The sequence below is a fragment of the Notolepis coatsorum genome (genome assembly GCF_963971535.1).
Source record: "Notolepis coatsorum genome assembly, chromosome: 6".
NCBI classification, from domain to species: domain Eukaryota; kingdom Metazoa; phylum Chordata; class Actinopteri; order Aulopiformes; family Paralepididae; genus Notolepis; species Notolepis coatsorum.
In genome coordinates, this window is record NC_140170.1 from 145,484,965 (window position 1) to 145,502,740 (window position 17,776).

The 17,776-nt window shown below is 45.6% G+C and overlaps 1 protein-coding gene across 1 annotated transcript in view; it reads left to right on the plus strand.

Annotated features, from left to right (window-relative positions):
* The window catches only part of LOC311230161 (uncharacterized protein), a gene marked incomplete at both ends in the record, with an annotated part of 48,018 nt that overhangs the window by 15,629 nt on the left and 14,613 nt on the right, over positions 1-17,776 (plus strand). Inside the window, 4 exons of the mRNA XM_084316352.1 lie at positions 14,400-14,632; positions 15,302-15,538; positions 16,063-16,137; positions 16,604-16,823. Of these exons, the coding sequence (XP_084172478.1) occupies positions 14,400-14,632; positions 15,302-15,538; positions 16,063-16,137; positions 16,604-16,823 (765 nt within the window). The remainder of the gene's footprint in view (positions 1-14,399; positions 14,633-15,301; positions 15,539-16,062; positions 16,138-16,603; positions 16,824-17,776) is intronic.

The following is a 17,776-nucleotide window of genomic DNA, read 5'->3' on the forward strand; positions in this document are numbered from 1 at the left end:
ATGAAGTGCTGATCACCCATATTACTTCCGGGCACTCGCTATAGGTCCCGGGACTCCATCTTGATACACTGGACATCGATCGGTTGCAAATAACTCGATAAACAACATGATTTGGACGTATATAGTATTATACAACCTGGAAATGGACCGGGTATTTCGACATCCCATAATGGAAAACTGTCTACCCCACGCTGATCGCCCAACGGCCTGCGGAGACTGGGGTGAGTTTTAGCATGTAATATTACCGTGTTCGACACTAACTGCTATGATGAACATTTGACCCACATTAGATGAATGGTATAACGCTGCCCACGGAATTATAAACGCCCCCTCGCCCATCCGGTCAACATCAGATGACGTGTAGTAACTTCCAGAAGTCCGTCCAGTTGGATTTTTTTATATCGCGCCGATTGCTATCAAACTGTATTTGATCATCAATATAATGCATTTGGGGCTATAAATCACGTTCTGGAGAAAGCTGCAGAAAGAGATGAAAACATACTTATACTTTAGATCATATTTTAGTATGAATATGTGAATGAAAAAGTTTAACGTTCATACACCCTGAACAATACATATAGGACAGGGGTGGGCAACTTTGTATATGGTGAGGGCCACAAAATGTCCACAATCAATCTGGGGGGCCGCATTGTTTATCGGCAGTCCCGCCAGTAGTACCCCATCACTCAAATAGCCCTAATAGTCACAAGGTATATAAACAATTATAATTTGTTGTAACTTTGTTTTTATTCCATTCCAAATGCATTTAGTAATGCAATTTCAACTTTATGAATTTATAAACAGCTGAATTTAAAAGTATTGCTGTGTAACCCCAAATATATACAAAAATGATCAATTATAATTAAGGCTTCTAATAAAATAAATGTATGAACTTAAAGCCCACTGCTCAACAAACACAAAGCAGCATTCCTGCTGCATTTCACAGTAAATCAAAAGTGCAATAATAAATGATTTTGTTAAATGTATAAACTTTTATCCTGCTACTAAACAAAACATTATAACACTGAAATGCATGTTATGGATATGAAGCACTCAGGAATGTTTTGTTTAGTAGCAGGATAAAAGTGTATACATTTAACAAAATCATTTATTATTGCACTTTTGATTTACTGTTGTAGTGAAATGCAGCAGGAATGCTGCTTTGTCTTTGTGTTATTAGTGTTATCTGAACACTACAAAAGTAAACAAGTAAAGTGCAAGTAAAGTAAAGTGCAATACTACATGCCTCCCATTGACCCTTTATCAAACTGGCATGACATTCACCCTCGCCACACAGTGGGTCAATAATGGTTATAATAATAATAATAATAATAATAATAATAATAATAATAATAATAATAATAATAATAATAATAATAATAATAATAATAATAATAATAATAATAATAATAATAATATAATAATAATAATAATAATAATAATAATAATAATAATAATAATAATGGTCCCCTCTCTACACCTCTCCATCATCTCCCCCCCCCCCCCCTCTCTACACCTCTTCATCATCTCTTCCCCCCTCTCTACACCTCTTCATCATCTCCTTCCCCCCCCCCTTCTACACCTCTTCATCATCTCCTCCCCCCCTGTCTTTAATGAGACACTTGTGGTCTCTCTTGTTGGCGCACAATAGCAGGAATGTCAACTTCAATGTTTGTGCATGCAATCTGCATCAGATGAAATAATGTTTCATCCGACAGCCTGTTTCTCTCCTTTGACTTGATGTGCTTCATGTTTGAGAAATTGCTCTCGCATATGTATGTGCTCCCAAACATACTGGCCATAGAGAGGGCAAAGTCCCTGAGGAGTGGGAAGCGGGGCTCAGGTAGCAGTTTCCAAAATGAAATTCCCCTCTCATTTCTCTTTGCTTGAAAAAAAGGATCTGACTGTAGCTCGCACAGTTCAAGCTGCAACGGTGGGGGCTGCTCTGACACCGTAGCGGTGAGGGGGCCGGCAAACAGCGCTATCCGTGACTGCATGCCGTTGAAATCTTCAAACCGATCATTGAATTGCATTTCCAGTGTTTCAATGTCGCTCCTGTACTTTCCGACGGCTCAGCCATCGGATTTCTGTGTGTAGCTGCAAGTCGCCATAATCAGTGTCCATCTCTTCCAAAAAGGAGACAAACTTTCTATGGTTTAGTGACCTGTTGCCTCCACGAATTAGATTGGTAACCTTGGTAACCAAATCCATAACATGGCTGTATAGTCAAGCTTCTTGGCACAGAGAGCCTCCTATATCAGATAAAAAAAAAGAAAAACGATTTAACGACTCTCGAATTTGACTACACTCGATTCGCATTGGTCATTATTAGTGACCCACAATAGATGGAAATTATGTTAGCGAACTTACCTGATGTATAATGCAGTGCAGCATTGGACACTCAACGCCACTCTGCCTTAGAAGCCCAGCGAATCCTGTGCGTTTTCCTTTCATTGCCGGTGCTCCATCGGTAACAACAGCCGACAGTTTATCAAAACCCCCATATTGCTGCACGGCACTTTCAACAGCGTTTCATATGTCCACACTAGGGCTGACCCCTATTAATCAAATAGTCGACTAATCGATCGAAAGGAGCCATAGTCGACTGCCAACTCTTCTTAGTCGAATACAATAAAAAAAAAAAAAAAAAAAAAAAAAAATTATATATATATATATATATTTTTTTTTATATTGGCCTGGGGCCGCATGAAACGTCGGTGAGGGCCGCATGCGGCCCGCGGGCCGCCAGTTGCCCCTCCCTGATATAGGACATTGAATGGGCCCTAATAATGGCAATTTAGCAATAGAATTTAAAAAGTTATAGCCCTGCAAAGAAGGGGAACTTCTCCATAGACAAATAGAGCTGGCAAGGGATGGTATATCATGAATTTAGCCTTAGGCAATCAAAGTGTTAAAACAGATACATTAAAATAATACAAAACCACTAATAAGATTTACTCATTTACCTGTTAAGCCAGATACAAAACAGGGTTAATGTCTTGTCTTGTTTTATCTTGGCCACAAGATGGCGCCCTCAGTTCACAGGCTACAATGGGAAAATATATCAGTCAGGTTGAGGCCTACAGAACATGTGTCACACACAAAAGATCGTCACCACTACTAAATAGCTTCACAAAAAGTGCACAACTGCTCATCTCTAACATAGATACTTATTATATACAACTGGGTCATTGCCCGGCAACTTATCTACACATTTAAACCATCATAACGTTCCCCTAGACCAAAGATATGTTCAGAGATGATGAGCGACCACCCTACCTGTTCAAGCACACAGTATAGACTAGCGTGAAGGGGAAATACGTCACTTCGGCAGGAAGTGACGATTTCAAAATAAAAGACTTTGGGAATAAAAATAACAATAAACAAATTAAAATACAACGTGAGGGAAGGATTATTCGTGGAATACATAACAGTATATTACACATATATACCTGCTACACGTTCAGCATCCACACCAAAACAAAGGTAGGAGATTCCAACAAAACAATGAAAAAGGGTGTTTTGGCGAAATTCACAAGGGAAGGGGAACATATTAACCTGTTACATTCACCCCCCCCCGAATTTCACCAAAATCATCCAGCACCAAAGCTGTGCTTCAATACCAAGGACGCGCGTAAGACACCGCTCAATTCTGCCCCTCTGGATCAGTCAACACAAAGATCTAATCCCTGAGTTCAGTTGAAAAAAACTATCCGTAAAACAGATTAAAATGCGTTACAAGTTGATCAGACCCCCAACCCTTCAAGAACATAGAGGTGCAGTCTACACCCCATTACACCCGATCCCCAGGCACTCATATGCGACAGCGTCCTATCGGTCCCATTTATAAATATGTGTATGAAGTGACTTTAAAGCTTTATGCTACACCATGCCTTGCGAGGCGGCAACAGACCCCATTTAACAGGTTTCTGAACCATATTCTCTATGAGCCTATTGACCGGCTTGACCACCCTCCCCGCCCTTGTGATTACCCCACCCGCAATCGGAACTTGGACAGAATCATGCTCGGGCAACCCTGAGAGTGGTCTGTCATGTCGGCAGCTAAAGGTTTGAGATAGGTCGGGCTGAGGGCTGTCACGTCTGTGTTCAGAGGTCTGTGGCATGTCCGAGTCGACAACAGGAATAGTCTGTGTCTCTTCAGAGTCAAGTGGACAACTGGCCAGAGTGGAGGCTGTGTCAGTCAGTGCGTCATTAACGTGATCAGAGGGAGGCGAGTCAATGACATCTGCCACTGTGCTTCCATCCTCATTTTGGTCTGAGTCAGACAGGACCCACAATGATGTCCGCTCCCTAGAAGACTCGTCGTCCAAGCCACTGAGATCACCAGCACCGGATGAGATGTCTGAATACTGATCCTCCAGTAGATCCCGAACAGGGAGGAAACTGACATCCAACAGCAGGTTCCTGTGGACGACCTTCTGCCGGCCTGAGACATCACTGATTTTGTAGATATGAATCTTGGGGTTTTTCTCGACAACAGTGTACACCACAGGCTCCCACTTATCAGCCAGCTTCCTCTTGCCCCGTTCTCCCTTGTTGGCCAGCAGCACACGATCCCCAACTTGTAGACTGATGCCCTTGACCTTCTTATTGTACTGACCAGCCTGGTGCGCTTGCTCTTTGGCGGTGTGCTGTTGCGCAAATCTGGCAGCCTCAGACAGGTACGTCTGGAGGGTCTTAGAGTAGCTGCTAAAATCCACCACAACAGGATCATGCAGGGCAGACCTGAATACAACGTCCACCGGAAGCCTCGGCACACGCCCAAACATCAGGTGGAACGGCGCATAGCCAGTGGTCTCATGGACAGTCGCGTTGTAGGCAAAGGTCAGCGTCTGGATCTGTTGAGGCCATTCTTGCTTGGCTCTGAGAGGGAGTGCTCGCAACATATTCCCCAGGGTGCGATTGAACCGCTCTGTGCCCCCGTTGCCCATGGGGTGATAGGCGGTGGTATGAGACTTCGCCACACCAGACTACTGCAGCAGTTCGGACACCAGTTCACTCTCAAAGTTGGCAACCTGGTCTGAGTGAATGCGCTCAGGGAACCCGTAGATACAGAAAACACAGTCCCACAGCTTCCTGGCAATCTGTTTGGCCGTCTGGTTTCTGCATGGGAAGGCATGTGCCATTTTCGTGAAGTGATCAGTTATCACAAGCACGTCAACAGAGTTCTTGTTCTTGCCTTCCGCTGACCAGAAGTCGATGCAGACGAGTTCCATGGGAGCTGAGGTCTTTATGCTCTCCAACGGGGCTCGTGCTGCAGGCTCTGGAGTCTTAGCAAGCACACACCTCTCACAGCACCGAACGTACTCCTTCACATCCCTCTCCATATTAGGCCAGAAGAAACGTTGCCTTGCAAAATGGAGGGTTCTGGCCCGACCTTGGTGTCCTGCCAAATCATGCACTCCCTCCAATGCCTTGTCCATCAGACTTGCCGGCAGCACCAACTGAAGCCTCTTTATCTTGCTTACTGGGTCTCTTGTCTCCCTGTACAAGACACTGTCTCGGACCTTGAGCTTCTCCCAATGTTTCAGCACAGCCAGTGATCCTGCATCTATACCACTTCTCTCTCGCCTGGAAGGACGTCGCTTGCGGACAACGAATGGCAGCACACCGGCGATGGCAGAATCTTGAAGCTGGTGATCCTCCAGCTCACGTAAGGTGAGTGAAGGTAAGGTATCTTGACCAGCAGGTTGCAGCTGCTGTACCTGGTGAACGAGGCAAGTAGCCCTGTTCTCTGCAGTAGCCGTCCAGTCACTGTGATGCAGCAGGGCAGCCCTTACTTCAGAGGAGCCGCAGGAACCAGCCGTGTCCGGTGCGGACTCAGATCCCTGGACCACCTGAACATGCTGGATGCTAAGCCTGAAAGCATCCTGCACTCTGCCAGCTTCTTCACCCTCTGCTTCATGCACCAAGCTACTGTAGGGTTCTTGAATGAGACGCCTGCTGATGGAAGAAGTGAAGGGGTCACGGCTGAGTGCGTCTGCAACAACATTCCTTGGACCTGGGATGTATTTCAAATCGAAGTTGTAGGCCGACAACTTGTCCACCCATCGCTGTTCATAGGCGTCAAGCTTGGGCTTTGTCAGTATGTGGGTGAGTGGGTTGTTGTCAGTCCACACCGTGAAGCCGTGCCCTTTCAGCCAGTGACTGAACTTCTCCGTGACGCTCCACTTCAAGGCCAAGAATTCAAGACGATAGGCGGGATATCTCTGCTGCGACTTGCTGAGGGCTTTGCTGGCAAAGGCAATGGGGCGTGCCTTATCCTCTCCAGCGGGTAGCTGTGACAAGACTGCCCCTAGTCCATCCAGAGATGCATCGACAGACAAGATGAAGATAACTTCCCACCTCTTGCAGAGACAAGTCGCATTTCTTTCCTCTCTCCCAAGGCCTTCAAGGCCGTTCCTACCGCCGCCTCTACTGCTCCATGGAGCCCGACGCTGCTATGCCCTGCTTCGTGCCGGTGGCCGGACTATACTCAAATCAACTCTAAATGGATCTAATCAGTGGATTGCATATTTTCTTCAAGAAGCAGAATAAGGCTAACCCTCTCTGCCTATTGGGACATCATAATCGGGTTACCAACTTGAAGACGTGGTCATTTTTGGATTATCGAAGCTTTTGGACTGCAATAAGAAGATTTTGGATCTGTTTACCGCGCACAGGATCTACCAAAATGAACTGATAAGACACTTGGACACTTGGACTAATAATGCATTCAGTCATTTGGACGGAGTTGTTAAAACTCACTCCACTCAAATCAATAGTTATATTCCACTCTATTCAAATCAAATTTAAAGGGACGTGGCTGGGATAAATTGTGCCAGTCAGTCAGCCAAAACAAATTCCTGGACCAAGGTCGAACCGAGAGCTCTGGAGTCGAAGGCCCTCTGGGAGATAAGAGTGGCGAGCGGCTTCCCACACCCCCAATCCCTAGTCCCACCCCCCCCCCCCCCCCCTTCCTCTGCATTGGCGCTGCACTGTCGGCTGCCTCGTGTGAGGGAGACCTCCCCCACCCAGGACTTGGCTTGTGCACTCCCCCCCACCTTCCCCCCCCCTCCCACTCCCCCCCCCCCCCCTACAGCCCTGTAACAACCCCAACCCACTCCCCCCTCCTTCCGTAAATGGCGCTGCCTATGACGGCTGCCAGTCTGTTTGCGGTGGTGAATATGCATATGTTTGTCTCAAGGCTCTGTACCATTATTACTATCTAAAATGTAATAATTGTGGAATATTACTGTAATGAGCTGTATGTGTATGATCCAAGCGTCCTATGATCCTCATAGGAGCATAACAGAAAAAAGCATTCCATGTGAAGGTATTCTGTATCTTTGCATGTCAACTAATAAAGAAACTTGAAACTTGAAGGGCCTCGAAAAGTCTGGATGAGCCAGCACAGCACAGCTGAGGAGCTCCCTCTTGAGCCTATGAAAGGCTTCCTCACATGCAGGACTCCAATCTGCAGCGGTCAACTTCCTGAACATGCCGGCACTCCTTCCACCACGGCCCTTCCTCTTCTGGCCCCCTGTCAGGGCAAACAGAGGCTTGGCAATGGCGGAGCATCCAGGGATGAAGCTCTGGTAGAAAAATACCATGCCCAAAAAGGACCTAAGCCTCTTCACAGAGGGAGTGCAGCCATCCTCCTCCATTACGGCCTCCCTTGGCCGCTGGACTGTTGCAGAGTCCCTGTGGCATTCTGTTGTACTCATACAGGCCAATAGGTGTCATGAAGGCAGTGTACTTTTTGTCTTCCTCGCACATGGGGACATTGTAAAACCCGGAGGTTAGGTCCATTGTGCTGAAGAAGGCATTGCCTCTGAGGGCTGCCAGACAGTCGGCTTGGTGAGGAAGCAGATGGGCATCCTTCAGAGTCCGAGCATTCAGCCATCTGAAATCCGTACAAATCCTCAGCCCACCATCCTTCTTCCAGACCATGACGAGGGGAGATGCATATTCGCTGATGGATTTGCGGATGATGTCCATCTCCTCCATCCCTGTGAGCACCTGCCGGAGATGTTCGTAGTGGGCATGGGGCACTCTCCTGTATGGCATGCGGAACGGCCGGTCATCTGTCAGGCGGATGCGATGCACAAACCCCTCTGCTTTGCCGCAATCAAGTGAGTGCCTGGAGAAAATATCCTGATACTCTTCGACAAGCTCAACAAGCTCTTTCTTAGAATAGAAGCTGGCATGGCACGAGTCTATGTTGAGGGCACTCAAACCGAGGGTGGAGAGCCTGTCCCTGAGGTCGGTATCTGTGGCAGCCGGCCTGATACCCTGTCCTGGCCTTCCTGCCTCCATCGTGCAGGAGCCCTGCTGGATTTCTAGGTCTTCCACCGCAAGGCAAGGTGAGACATCAGCGACCTTGGAGTTGCGTTTCAGGGTGACTGGTCTGGGTGAGAGGTTGGTCATCTTCACAGGCACCCACCGATCTCCCCACATTGGCGTGATAACCCGCCCAACGAGCACGTCTCTCGGTCTGGCCTTAGAGGTGCAAGGCTCCACGATGACCGTGCTGCCTGGAGACACTGGCACATTGCTGGGCAGCCTGCCCCACACCAGGTATTCGCGTTGAGGGAGCAGCGTGATGGCACGGGGTAACTTCACAGTGCCGATCCTGTCGGGAGCCTCGTCTCCCCTCCATCTGGTGGTACATGACATCATATCCAAGAACTGCTCATGATCAGGAGGCGAATGCTTGCCTGCCGCAGATATGAGTTTCCAGTAGGTGTCACTACCTTTCATGACACTCATTAGGTGCTTGAGAACGTTTGATCCGATGATGAGGTTATCGCGCTGACCTGGGACCACTAGAACAGGGACGAAGCATTTCACTCTGTAGATGGTCAGTGTTAAGTCATATATGCATTTGGGGTGGGTCTGTTTTCCTCCACAGCCAACCAGCATAATCCGTCCTGCTGACTGAGGTTCTCCCACTAGGGCCCCAGCTTCTCTGAGCTTACATTCTGCCTCCTCATTCAGGGTGCAAGCCATGGATCCTGAATCAATCATGCCCTTCAGTCCAACTATGTCACTCACTGTGACCTGAGTGTAGAACAATTCACTGAAAGCTGGCACCTCTGCTGATCTTTGCCTTGGCATTCTGGCATGGCTGAACAGGTGTTAACATAGAGAAGCTCGAGACTTGACTCATCTTCTCTGAGGGTCTGCTGTCCACCCCCCACACTGCCCCTCTCTGAGTGTGGGTGTTCTAGTTTCCCGAAGGCTGATCCCGACTGGGGTCGCCCTGACCTGACTGCCTCTGTCCACGCCTGTTGCAGTCTCTCTTCCAATGACCTGGAGTAAAGCATGAGAGACAGAGATTCTCTGTCCTGCAGTGCATGAGCGTGGAGTGGCTGGTATCACCGCAGACCCGGCAGTTCCTCATCTGAAAAGGACCCGGAGCAAACTGTCTTGGTGGGGCCGGTGCATGAGCTGCCACCTGCACATTCTGCTGTGTCATCATGCGACCCAAGAGACTGAATAGAGTATGCATGCCATCTACGTCAACATCTGCAGTGAGGCCCGGAACCAGCTGGCGATGACCTGGCTCAAAACCAGGTTGAGCAGTGGGCACTGGTACCGGGTGAGGGGCTATTAGCACCTGGGGAAGTTGTGGAGTGAGAGCGGCTGTCGGAGCCGGAATGAACTGGGCTGCTGTGGGCAGAAGCTGTGGGGTGAGGGCTGAGACTGATGCCATATCGTATGCTGCCGCAGTTGGGACAGCTGAGAGATGTGAAGCTGTGCTGACATGCACTGGCGGTGGTCTCTCCATATGCTGTGATATGGCCGTCTGGGTGTGGCTCACTGCATGTATCTGCGGGGCTTGAGAACTGGCTTGGGTGCATGTCCTAAGCTCACGCTGGTGGCTGTCGATGCGCTCCTGAACCTCGCTGGTCGACCACTCTTCAGCCGCCCTGATGCTGAGCCTGTTGAAAAGGACCGGGTCTGGACAGTACTTAATGAACATCATTGACACTTCACGTCCTGGATCCTCAACACTACGCCCCTGCCTCTTTAGACACTCATCTGCTATATCAATAGCATTGTTCAGTCTAATCCAGTACTCCATCACTCCCTCCCGCTGCAGTGGCTTGGTATTATAGAAGTCAGGAGGAGTAAGATAGCTCACCGAAGTGCTGCCTATGTCAAATATCAAGTCGGGAGTTTTGATGGGGTCAAGTGTGCGGTTGTGTCGTAGCGTAATCCTCACTACATCTTTCGCCCCCCCCCCCCATTAGCTTAGACAATATCTCTTGTGACTGTTGGTGTTTCGGTGTGTTTCTCTTCATAAGATACATCCCCACTACTTCCACCCACTCACGAACGGAGTATTTATCACTGCCATCGCCCCTGAAAATTGGTGGCTCCTTAACATCGGACTGCATGACGAGCTTTACACCTGACAAATTCAACTCAGGAGCTCTCTGCTCCGATTTAGGGCTCTCTGCTGACATGGACCTAGTAACACCCCTGTCACCCTGTAACTGGGTCGCAATAGACTGACCGATCTGACTGGCCAACTCTGAGATGAGAGCACTCAAATCTACATGAGAAGCTGTTTGTGGGCTTGGCAATTCATACCGGGGGACCTGGCCACCAGTGGAACAAAACCGTGGGGTTTGCAACCCACCCACCCTAGGCGTTTGGCCCTCATCACCCAAAAACCAACCTCTCCCAAAGCCCACCCCAGAGAAACTCTCTCCTTCAGAAACCCCAGCCCCTTCTGAATTAGCTGCTGGATCCATGACAAATGAAAAATTCACAGAAATATACAAAAATAAAAATCATACGTACATAAGTACATATATATATATATATATATAGTCACACAATATCCAATAATCCAAATTCCAATGTTCCTATTTGACACTTTAAAGTAATTATTCTCCTTTCTTCAGTTGTCAACCTTTTCTCCTTTTTTTTTTTTTTTTTTTCCTTTTTTTTTACACATTATCTAACAAAGTATTTGATTTATTCAAAATGCCCCACACGGCCGAGCGTGATCAACTTGGAACAAAGGCGAGCTTCAGCTTCCCATGGCGATAGAGACGACATCGATGGCAGATGAATCCGGGTCGTCAACGGCACCAATGTAACCGATAGATTTTGCTTGCGTTGTGTTCTTGTGTGGTGTCAGTAACCAGGCAGGAGGCAGCACTGCATCTCAGGCTCTTTAATGGCCCTGTTAAACCAGATACAAAACAGGGTTAATGTCTTGTCTTGTTTTATCTTGGCCACAAGATGGCACCCTCAGTTCACAGGTTGTTCAAGCGCACAGTATAGACTCCATTTTGAATCACATTGAAATAACACATGGAATAAAACAGTACAATAAACCAATACAAAATAAACAATATGGGTCACTCATTCACCTGTTAAAACAGATACATTAAAATAATACAAAACCACTAATAAGATTTACTCATTTACCTGTTAAGCCAGATACAAAACAGGGTTAATGTCTTGTCTTGTTTTATCTTGGCCACAAGATGGCGCCCTCAGTTCACAGGCTACAATGGGAAAATATATCAGTCAGGTTGAGGCCTACAGAACATGTGTCACACACAAAAGATCGTCACCACTACTAAATAGCTTCACAAAAAGTGCACAGCTGCTCATATTTAACATAGATACTTATTATATACAACTGGGTCATTGCCCGGCAACTTATCTACACATTTAAACCATCATAACGTTCCCCTAGACCAAAGATATGTTCAGAGATGATGAGCGACCACCCTACCTGTTTAAGCACACAGTATAGACTAGCGTGAAGAGGGACGCGCAAGGGGAAATACGTCACTTCGGCAGGAAGTGACGATTTCAAAATAAAATACTTTGGGAATAAAAATAACAATAAACAAATTAAAATACAACGTGAGGGAAGGATTATTCGTGGAATACATAACAGTATATTACACATATATACCTGCTACACGTTCAGCATCCACACCAAAACAAAGGTAGGAGATTCCAACAAAACAATTGTATCAGGGTGGATTATCCCTGCTTCGTGGGAACAATACGTTCACCCACGTGATCCACTACGGGGCTCTTCCAACGACACAACCAGACAGGTCCAAGTCCAACGTCGAAGAGGCTGGCTCTCCCCACTTCCGTTTCAGTTGACTTGCTTCTCCTCTATGCCTCTCTCGTGCACTCCGCCTGCCACCGCCGCCCCCTGCTGGTAACGCCAACTAGCCCCACAGGAAGAACTGGGTGGATTGAATATGATTCAGTTTACTGAGAATATCAATGGAAACTAGTTAATATGTCTTTGTGCACAAAGGGGAGATAAAAGGCAAGTCAGCACTTCTGAATAATAGTCAAATATTCAGGGTGCTACACAATGAAAAAGGGTGTTTTGGCAAAATTCACAAGGGGAACATATTAACCTGTTACATTTGCAGTATGATAACTACATCTCTGACGTTTATAACAAACCAAACCGTTTGAAAATCGGTTGAAAGTTTAGCAAGCTATGGTTATTTCAATAGTACGTGCACCATAGACATTCATGTTATGAGTGGGCGTGCTGTGTGTTGCAAGATGGCCACCATGTGGCAACGTCGGTCTCCATTGGCCAGCAGCACGGGTGAGTCAGCTAGCTAGCTTGTGTCGCGCCTCACAGGTCTGACGTGTCTGGCTAGTGCAACAGAAGAATATACTAGTACTACTCAAGTTCTAGTAGCACCAACATGACCATTGTAAACAGCAGTAGAATCATGTGATCAGTGCCCAGTCAATAGAGTCAATATAGGTTGTCTACAAAGCATAGGACAATGGGTCTCATTCCCGAACGGATTTACGACAAACAATTTCCTCTTAGGCAGATTTCTGCCCATTTAAGACATATTAGCGCTAGTAGCGCGATTTCCCAAAATTTCCTGAGATCGGATTTCACCGTGGCAGAGAGCAGAATTTAAGAGTGCTGAGGAGCACACTTATAATTGATTGACTAATTGAAAATTGTATTAACTTGACAGACTGTGTTCTCATAGTGATTCCTTCATGTCAATGCTACAGGCCTCCTTGGAATTAATTACTTAATCATAATTAAAATAAATATGACAATATTTGTACGATAAGAAATTACGCATTTGATGTCAGAAAAATAAATAATATGGATTCATCTGATCACAGGGCAGCTGGATTAACCATATCTGAACCAGCTATTTTGGACAAATGTATAATTACTTTAATTACTCAGATATTCAAACACAATTATGCAATTATTGTGAAATGATTGAAAATAATAATTATTTAATCCCTTCTGTGGAATTTGTATTTCTTATTTGTTACATATCTGTTTTAATGATTAATTATACATTTGAAAGAATGCAGGTCAACATGCAATATATCCCATTGATTGGTATACAATGGGACAGACCTTTGTTTGATATAGCTATAAACCTGCATTCCTTCGAATATATCATTAATCAATTAAACTTATATTGAAATACACTATATAGCCTATACACCAACACTGAAATGACAGTGGATGAATAAATAAATAAGAACTAAAGCTAATCGCGTGGAAATAGACTGCATTAATATTCCATAAGTCTTGTGTGCGCCAGTATAGCCTACGTGTCTAATGAATGAACAGTATATAGGCTTATATTATTCAAATTACTTGTTTCATTAGGATTTAATAGATACTATATGCTCTGCCCTACCTACGTACAGTAAGTACAGTATACACATATTAAGGCCGCCAAAGTCGGGCGTACCAGCAGACTGCATGGTGGACTGTACTACGTCTACGGGGCGGGCAGTGCAGTATATTTGCTGCTCTCCTAATAAAACAAGTCATGATTAGAATAATATAAGCCTATACTGCGTTCATTCATTACGCGCGTAGGCTATACAGTACTGCGCACGCGCGCGTGCGTGTGTGTGTGTGTGCGCGCACGCGCACCACAAGCTCTACTATATGATGACAATACAATTAATCTAATCTCATTTTGATCGGTTGCAAAGCGCTTCCTATCAGCAACCATTTTCACACGGCTGCATCGTCAGTTGCATTCTAATGAGCTGGACAGGTGTGTCTAACTATTGACTTTTTGCGATTTCATCTGCACACTTCCGTATTGGCTGCCTTATAAGGAGCTTCGGACGGGAACGTGCATTCATGTTTCAGAGCGGTGAAATTCCTCATCGCGGCATCTCAGCTGAGACAAGTTTGAGTCATTAAGACATCTTCCCAGCGAGTTGAGGACTCAGAGTGAACTTGTCGTAGATTCTGTCTCAGTCGGTTCCAAGATAAGTCTTCCAAGAGAACTCTTTGGAAAATATTCGGGAATGAGACCCAATGCTTTCCCCTCATGTTCAACCCGCCCACTAATGTCCTTGCTGGTGTCTTTCCTGTATAGGTCAGACTCTGAAAATGCTGGTGCATATGAGTAAAGCCAGGAGGGTGCTGGAGATAGGGATGTTCACTGGCTATGGGGCTCTCTCCATGGCTGAGGGACTGCCAGAGGACGGCTCCCTGGTCGCCTGTGAGCTGGAGCCTTACCTCAAAGAGTTTGCTCAGCTCATATTTGACAAGTCTCCACACGGCAAGAAGATTATTGTCAAGATTGGTTCTGCTATGGATACATTAAAGGTGAAAAAAAAACGTATTGGTTTAACTTTTTAGAGTGGTTGGATTGAACATGAAGATGCAGTTGAGGATGGAATGTGACTCTTTAACACTCATTATGTATGACGAAATGATGTGTAACAATATTGTATGTCATGTGCCATGAGTAGCCAGAGGGAGTTACGACAATAATATAAAATATGGAAATGATTACATGACCATATTTGCCAGGTCCGAACACAGAAATGGGTGGGCCCCTGAAAAAGTCCAGTGACTGGGCCCCCCTTCCCGCCAAAGCATATTAAACATGTGTTTATTGCTGGCCGCGATGCCCCCCCACCCCTACCCCATAGCAGCTGGGCCCCAGAAAGCATCGCCCCTCCCACATACTATTATTCTTTCATCTTCACCTTCCTGTGGAAGGTTACTGATGTGTTGGGAGGACAGACCTTCTTCAGGACATGTGCTGAGAGCATGGGCCATCTGTGACCTGTCCTGAAGACGCTCCGTCGATCCAAACATCACTCATTTTCCACGTTAAGAATTCCAATTTGATTCAGTAATTATTTCCATATTCAAGCCTTTATGGTCCACTTTTGAGAACCTGGAGCAAATTAAGGTCTGCAAACTTTTTGAAGCAATACTTTATTAACTATGATAAACAACAACAATGCATTGGTCCATCCTGTGCAGGAATTGGCTGCAGCAGGTGAACAGTTTGACATGGTCTTCATCGACGCAGACAAGACAAACTACATAAACTACTACAAGTACATCTTGGACAACAACCTGCTGAGGCCCAGTGGAGTGATATGTGTGGACAACTCACTGTTCAAGGCTAATGTTTACCTCAAGGACGCCACAGATGCGAACGGACTGGCGCTACGAGAGTTCAACCAGTTTGTCTCTGATGATCCACGAGTTGATCAGGTCAGTTTCAAGTCGTTAGGTTGGGTGGGAATCGGATCCCCCAACGTGGAAATGGGTTCCCTCAAATCAAAGTAAAATGACTGTAATAATATTATTATATTATATTTATATACATATAAATATTATTTGGTCACCAGTGTGATACTGAGCAGCTACAACCAACAGTGTTTCGACTGCACAGCTGATTTCCCCCCTATTAAATATTAAACATCAGTAGCCTATCATGTGATAAATAATAATAAAGGATTAGTTGCGTTACACAGGTGGCTCAGATATTGAGGAAGTACAGATATGCTCCCCCCATTCAGTGGAAGAATGTGAAAAGGGCACTCTGGTGACAAGTTCTGCACAAATAACAATCTGTATAGTGAAAGTCATGCCTCAAAGAGGAGTTAATGGTAGAAAAAACAGTTTTTTGAGTGGAGGGGACCTTTAAACACTGGGGTTACAGGAATCTTCGAACATCAATATTGGAAAAAAAATTTGTTTTCTTTGTATTGATGGCGCTTTTTTTGTTTTTAAAGGTCATTGTCCCACTTAGAGATGGCGTCAGCATCATCCGCAGAGTACCCATGGCCTCTGCATTTTCAGGAACACAGGTAAGACAAGTCAACAAAATCAGTGATTATTGAGACCAAATCACCATAGGGTGCATTCGGGTCGGTTCTCATAAAAAGTTGTACGTTTATTATGTGACCAAGTTGTACATACGAGGTCATAGCTTTCGGGTGCACTAGTGAGGTCAGAAAGTCAGGACCAATCGGATTCAAGGCAGCAGATTCAACCAGATTATTCAACCTTTAGGAATCCCCAGTATGTCCATATCAAAAATGTATTATATATTATTTAATTTATTATTAAAAATGAACAAATACCAATGTTTGCTGTGCCTCTCCATCAGAGAGAGCAAGTACGTGTATTTCCCAAAATGTTGGGAGTGTTCCCTTAAAGGGCGACGAGCAGAAACGTGTGTGTGAATGAATGATGAGATCGAAGTCAAGCAGGTGAGGTGACAAAAAGTGACAGAAGTTCAAAAAGTTTCAACTGATTATCCGCCTGTGTCAGAACAAAACGGGGACAGACGACGAGGTGTTCCGGGGGGTGAAGGGCAAGGCCATCCTGGACCGGATGCGTCTGGATGGCAGGGCGGCCTACGTGACCGGAGCCGGGCAGGGCATAGGCCGGGCGTTCGCTCACGCCCTGGGTGAGGCCGGTGCCAAGGTGGCCGTGGTGGACGTGGACCGAGAGAAGGCTGAGGCTGTGGTGGAGGAACTCACTATGAAAGGTCAGACGTCTATAGAAAGGCCAGATATGAAATACAAATACGTTCCCTGTTATCCTACAGAAAATGTACTTATGCACATGGCGAGAATAGCCTCGCACAGACACCAGATAACTTGTACAGACACCTGGAATTGCTGTGTACAGACTGCAGATACACTCGTATACAGATGCTTTGACCAATCAAATAATTTCCTGCTGTTTCTACTCTTAATGGTAGACTCTGTAATGCAGGCAACCTCTACTCATCACTGTATCACCAGTGATAGTTATGGTACTCATCACTGTATCACCAGTGATAGTTATGGTACTCATCACTGTATCACCAGTGATAGCTATGGTACTCATCACTGTATCACCAGTGATAGTTATGGTACTCATCACTGTATCACCAGTGATAGTTATGGTACTCATCACTTTATGGTACTCATCACTGTATCACCAGTGATAGTTATGGTACTCATCACTGTATCACCAGTGATAGTTATGGTACTCATCACTGTATCAGGTGTATCACCAGTGATAGTTGGTATGGTACTCATCACTGGTAAGTTGGGTGGTCCTCTCTGGCAGAGAGAATGATTTGCACTGCCATTGTTGTATATCTTCCCCCTTATATCACATTATTAGACTGAGCCTTTAGAGTCTAGACCTTATCATACTCGCTCCAATGATTGGCTCAAGCTTCAAGTACTGGAAATCTGCGTATAGCTGCTGTGCTCCAGACACACGGAACATCCTACAATACACTTTAAAACTCAAAACATTGCGATCCGTTGGGACAATTTAAATCTTTGATCACTCATTTCGCCACTGTCTGTAGTTGTTTTTTTATTTCTCTATTATGTTGCTGTGTGTCTCCTCTGCATCATCGTAAATGAGAGATCTATCGAGATTAAATAAATATTGAATTCATTAATGTTAATATGATTCACTTGTATCATGTCACTGACACAT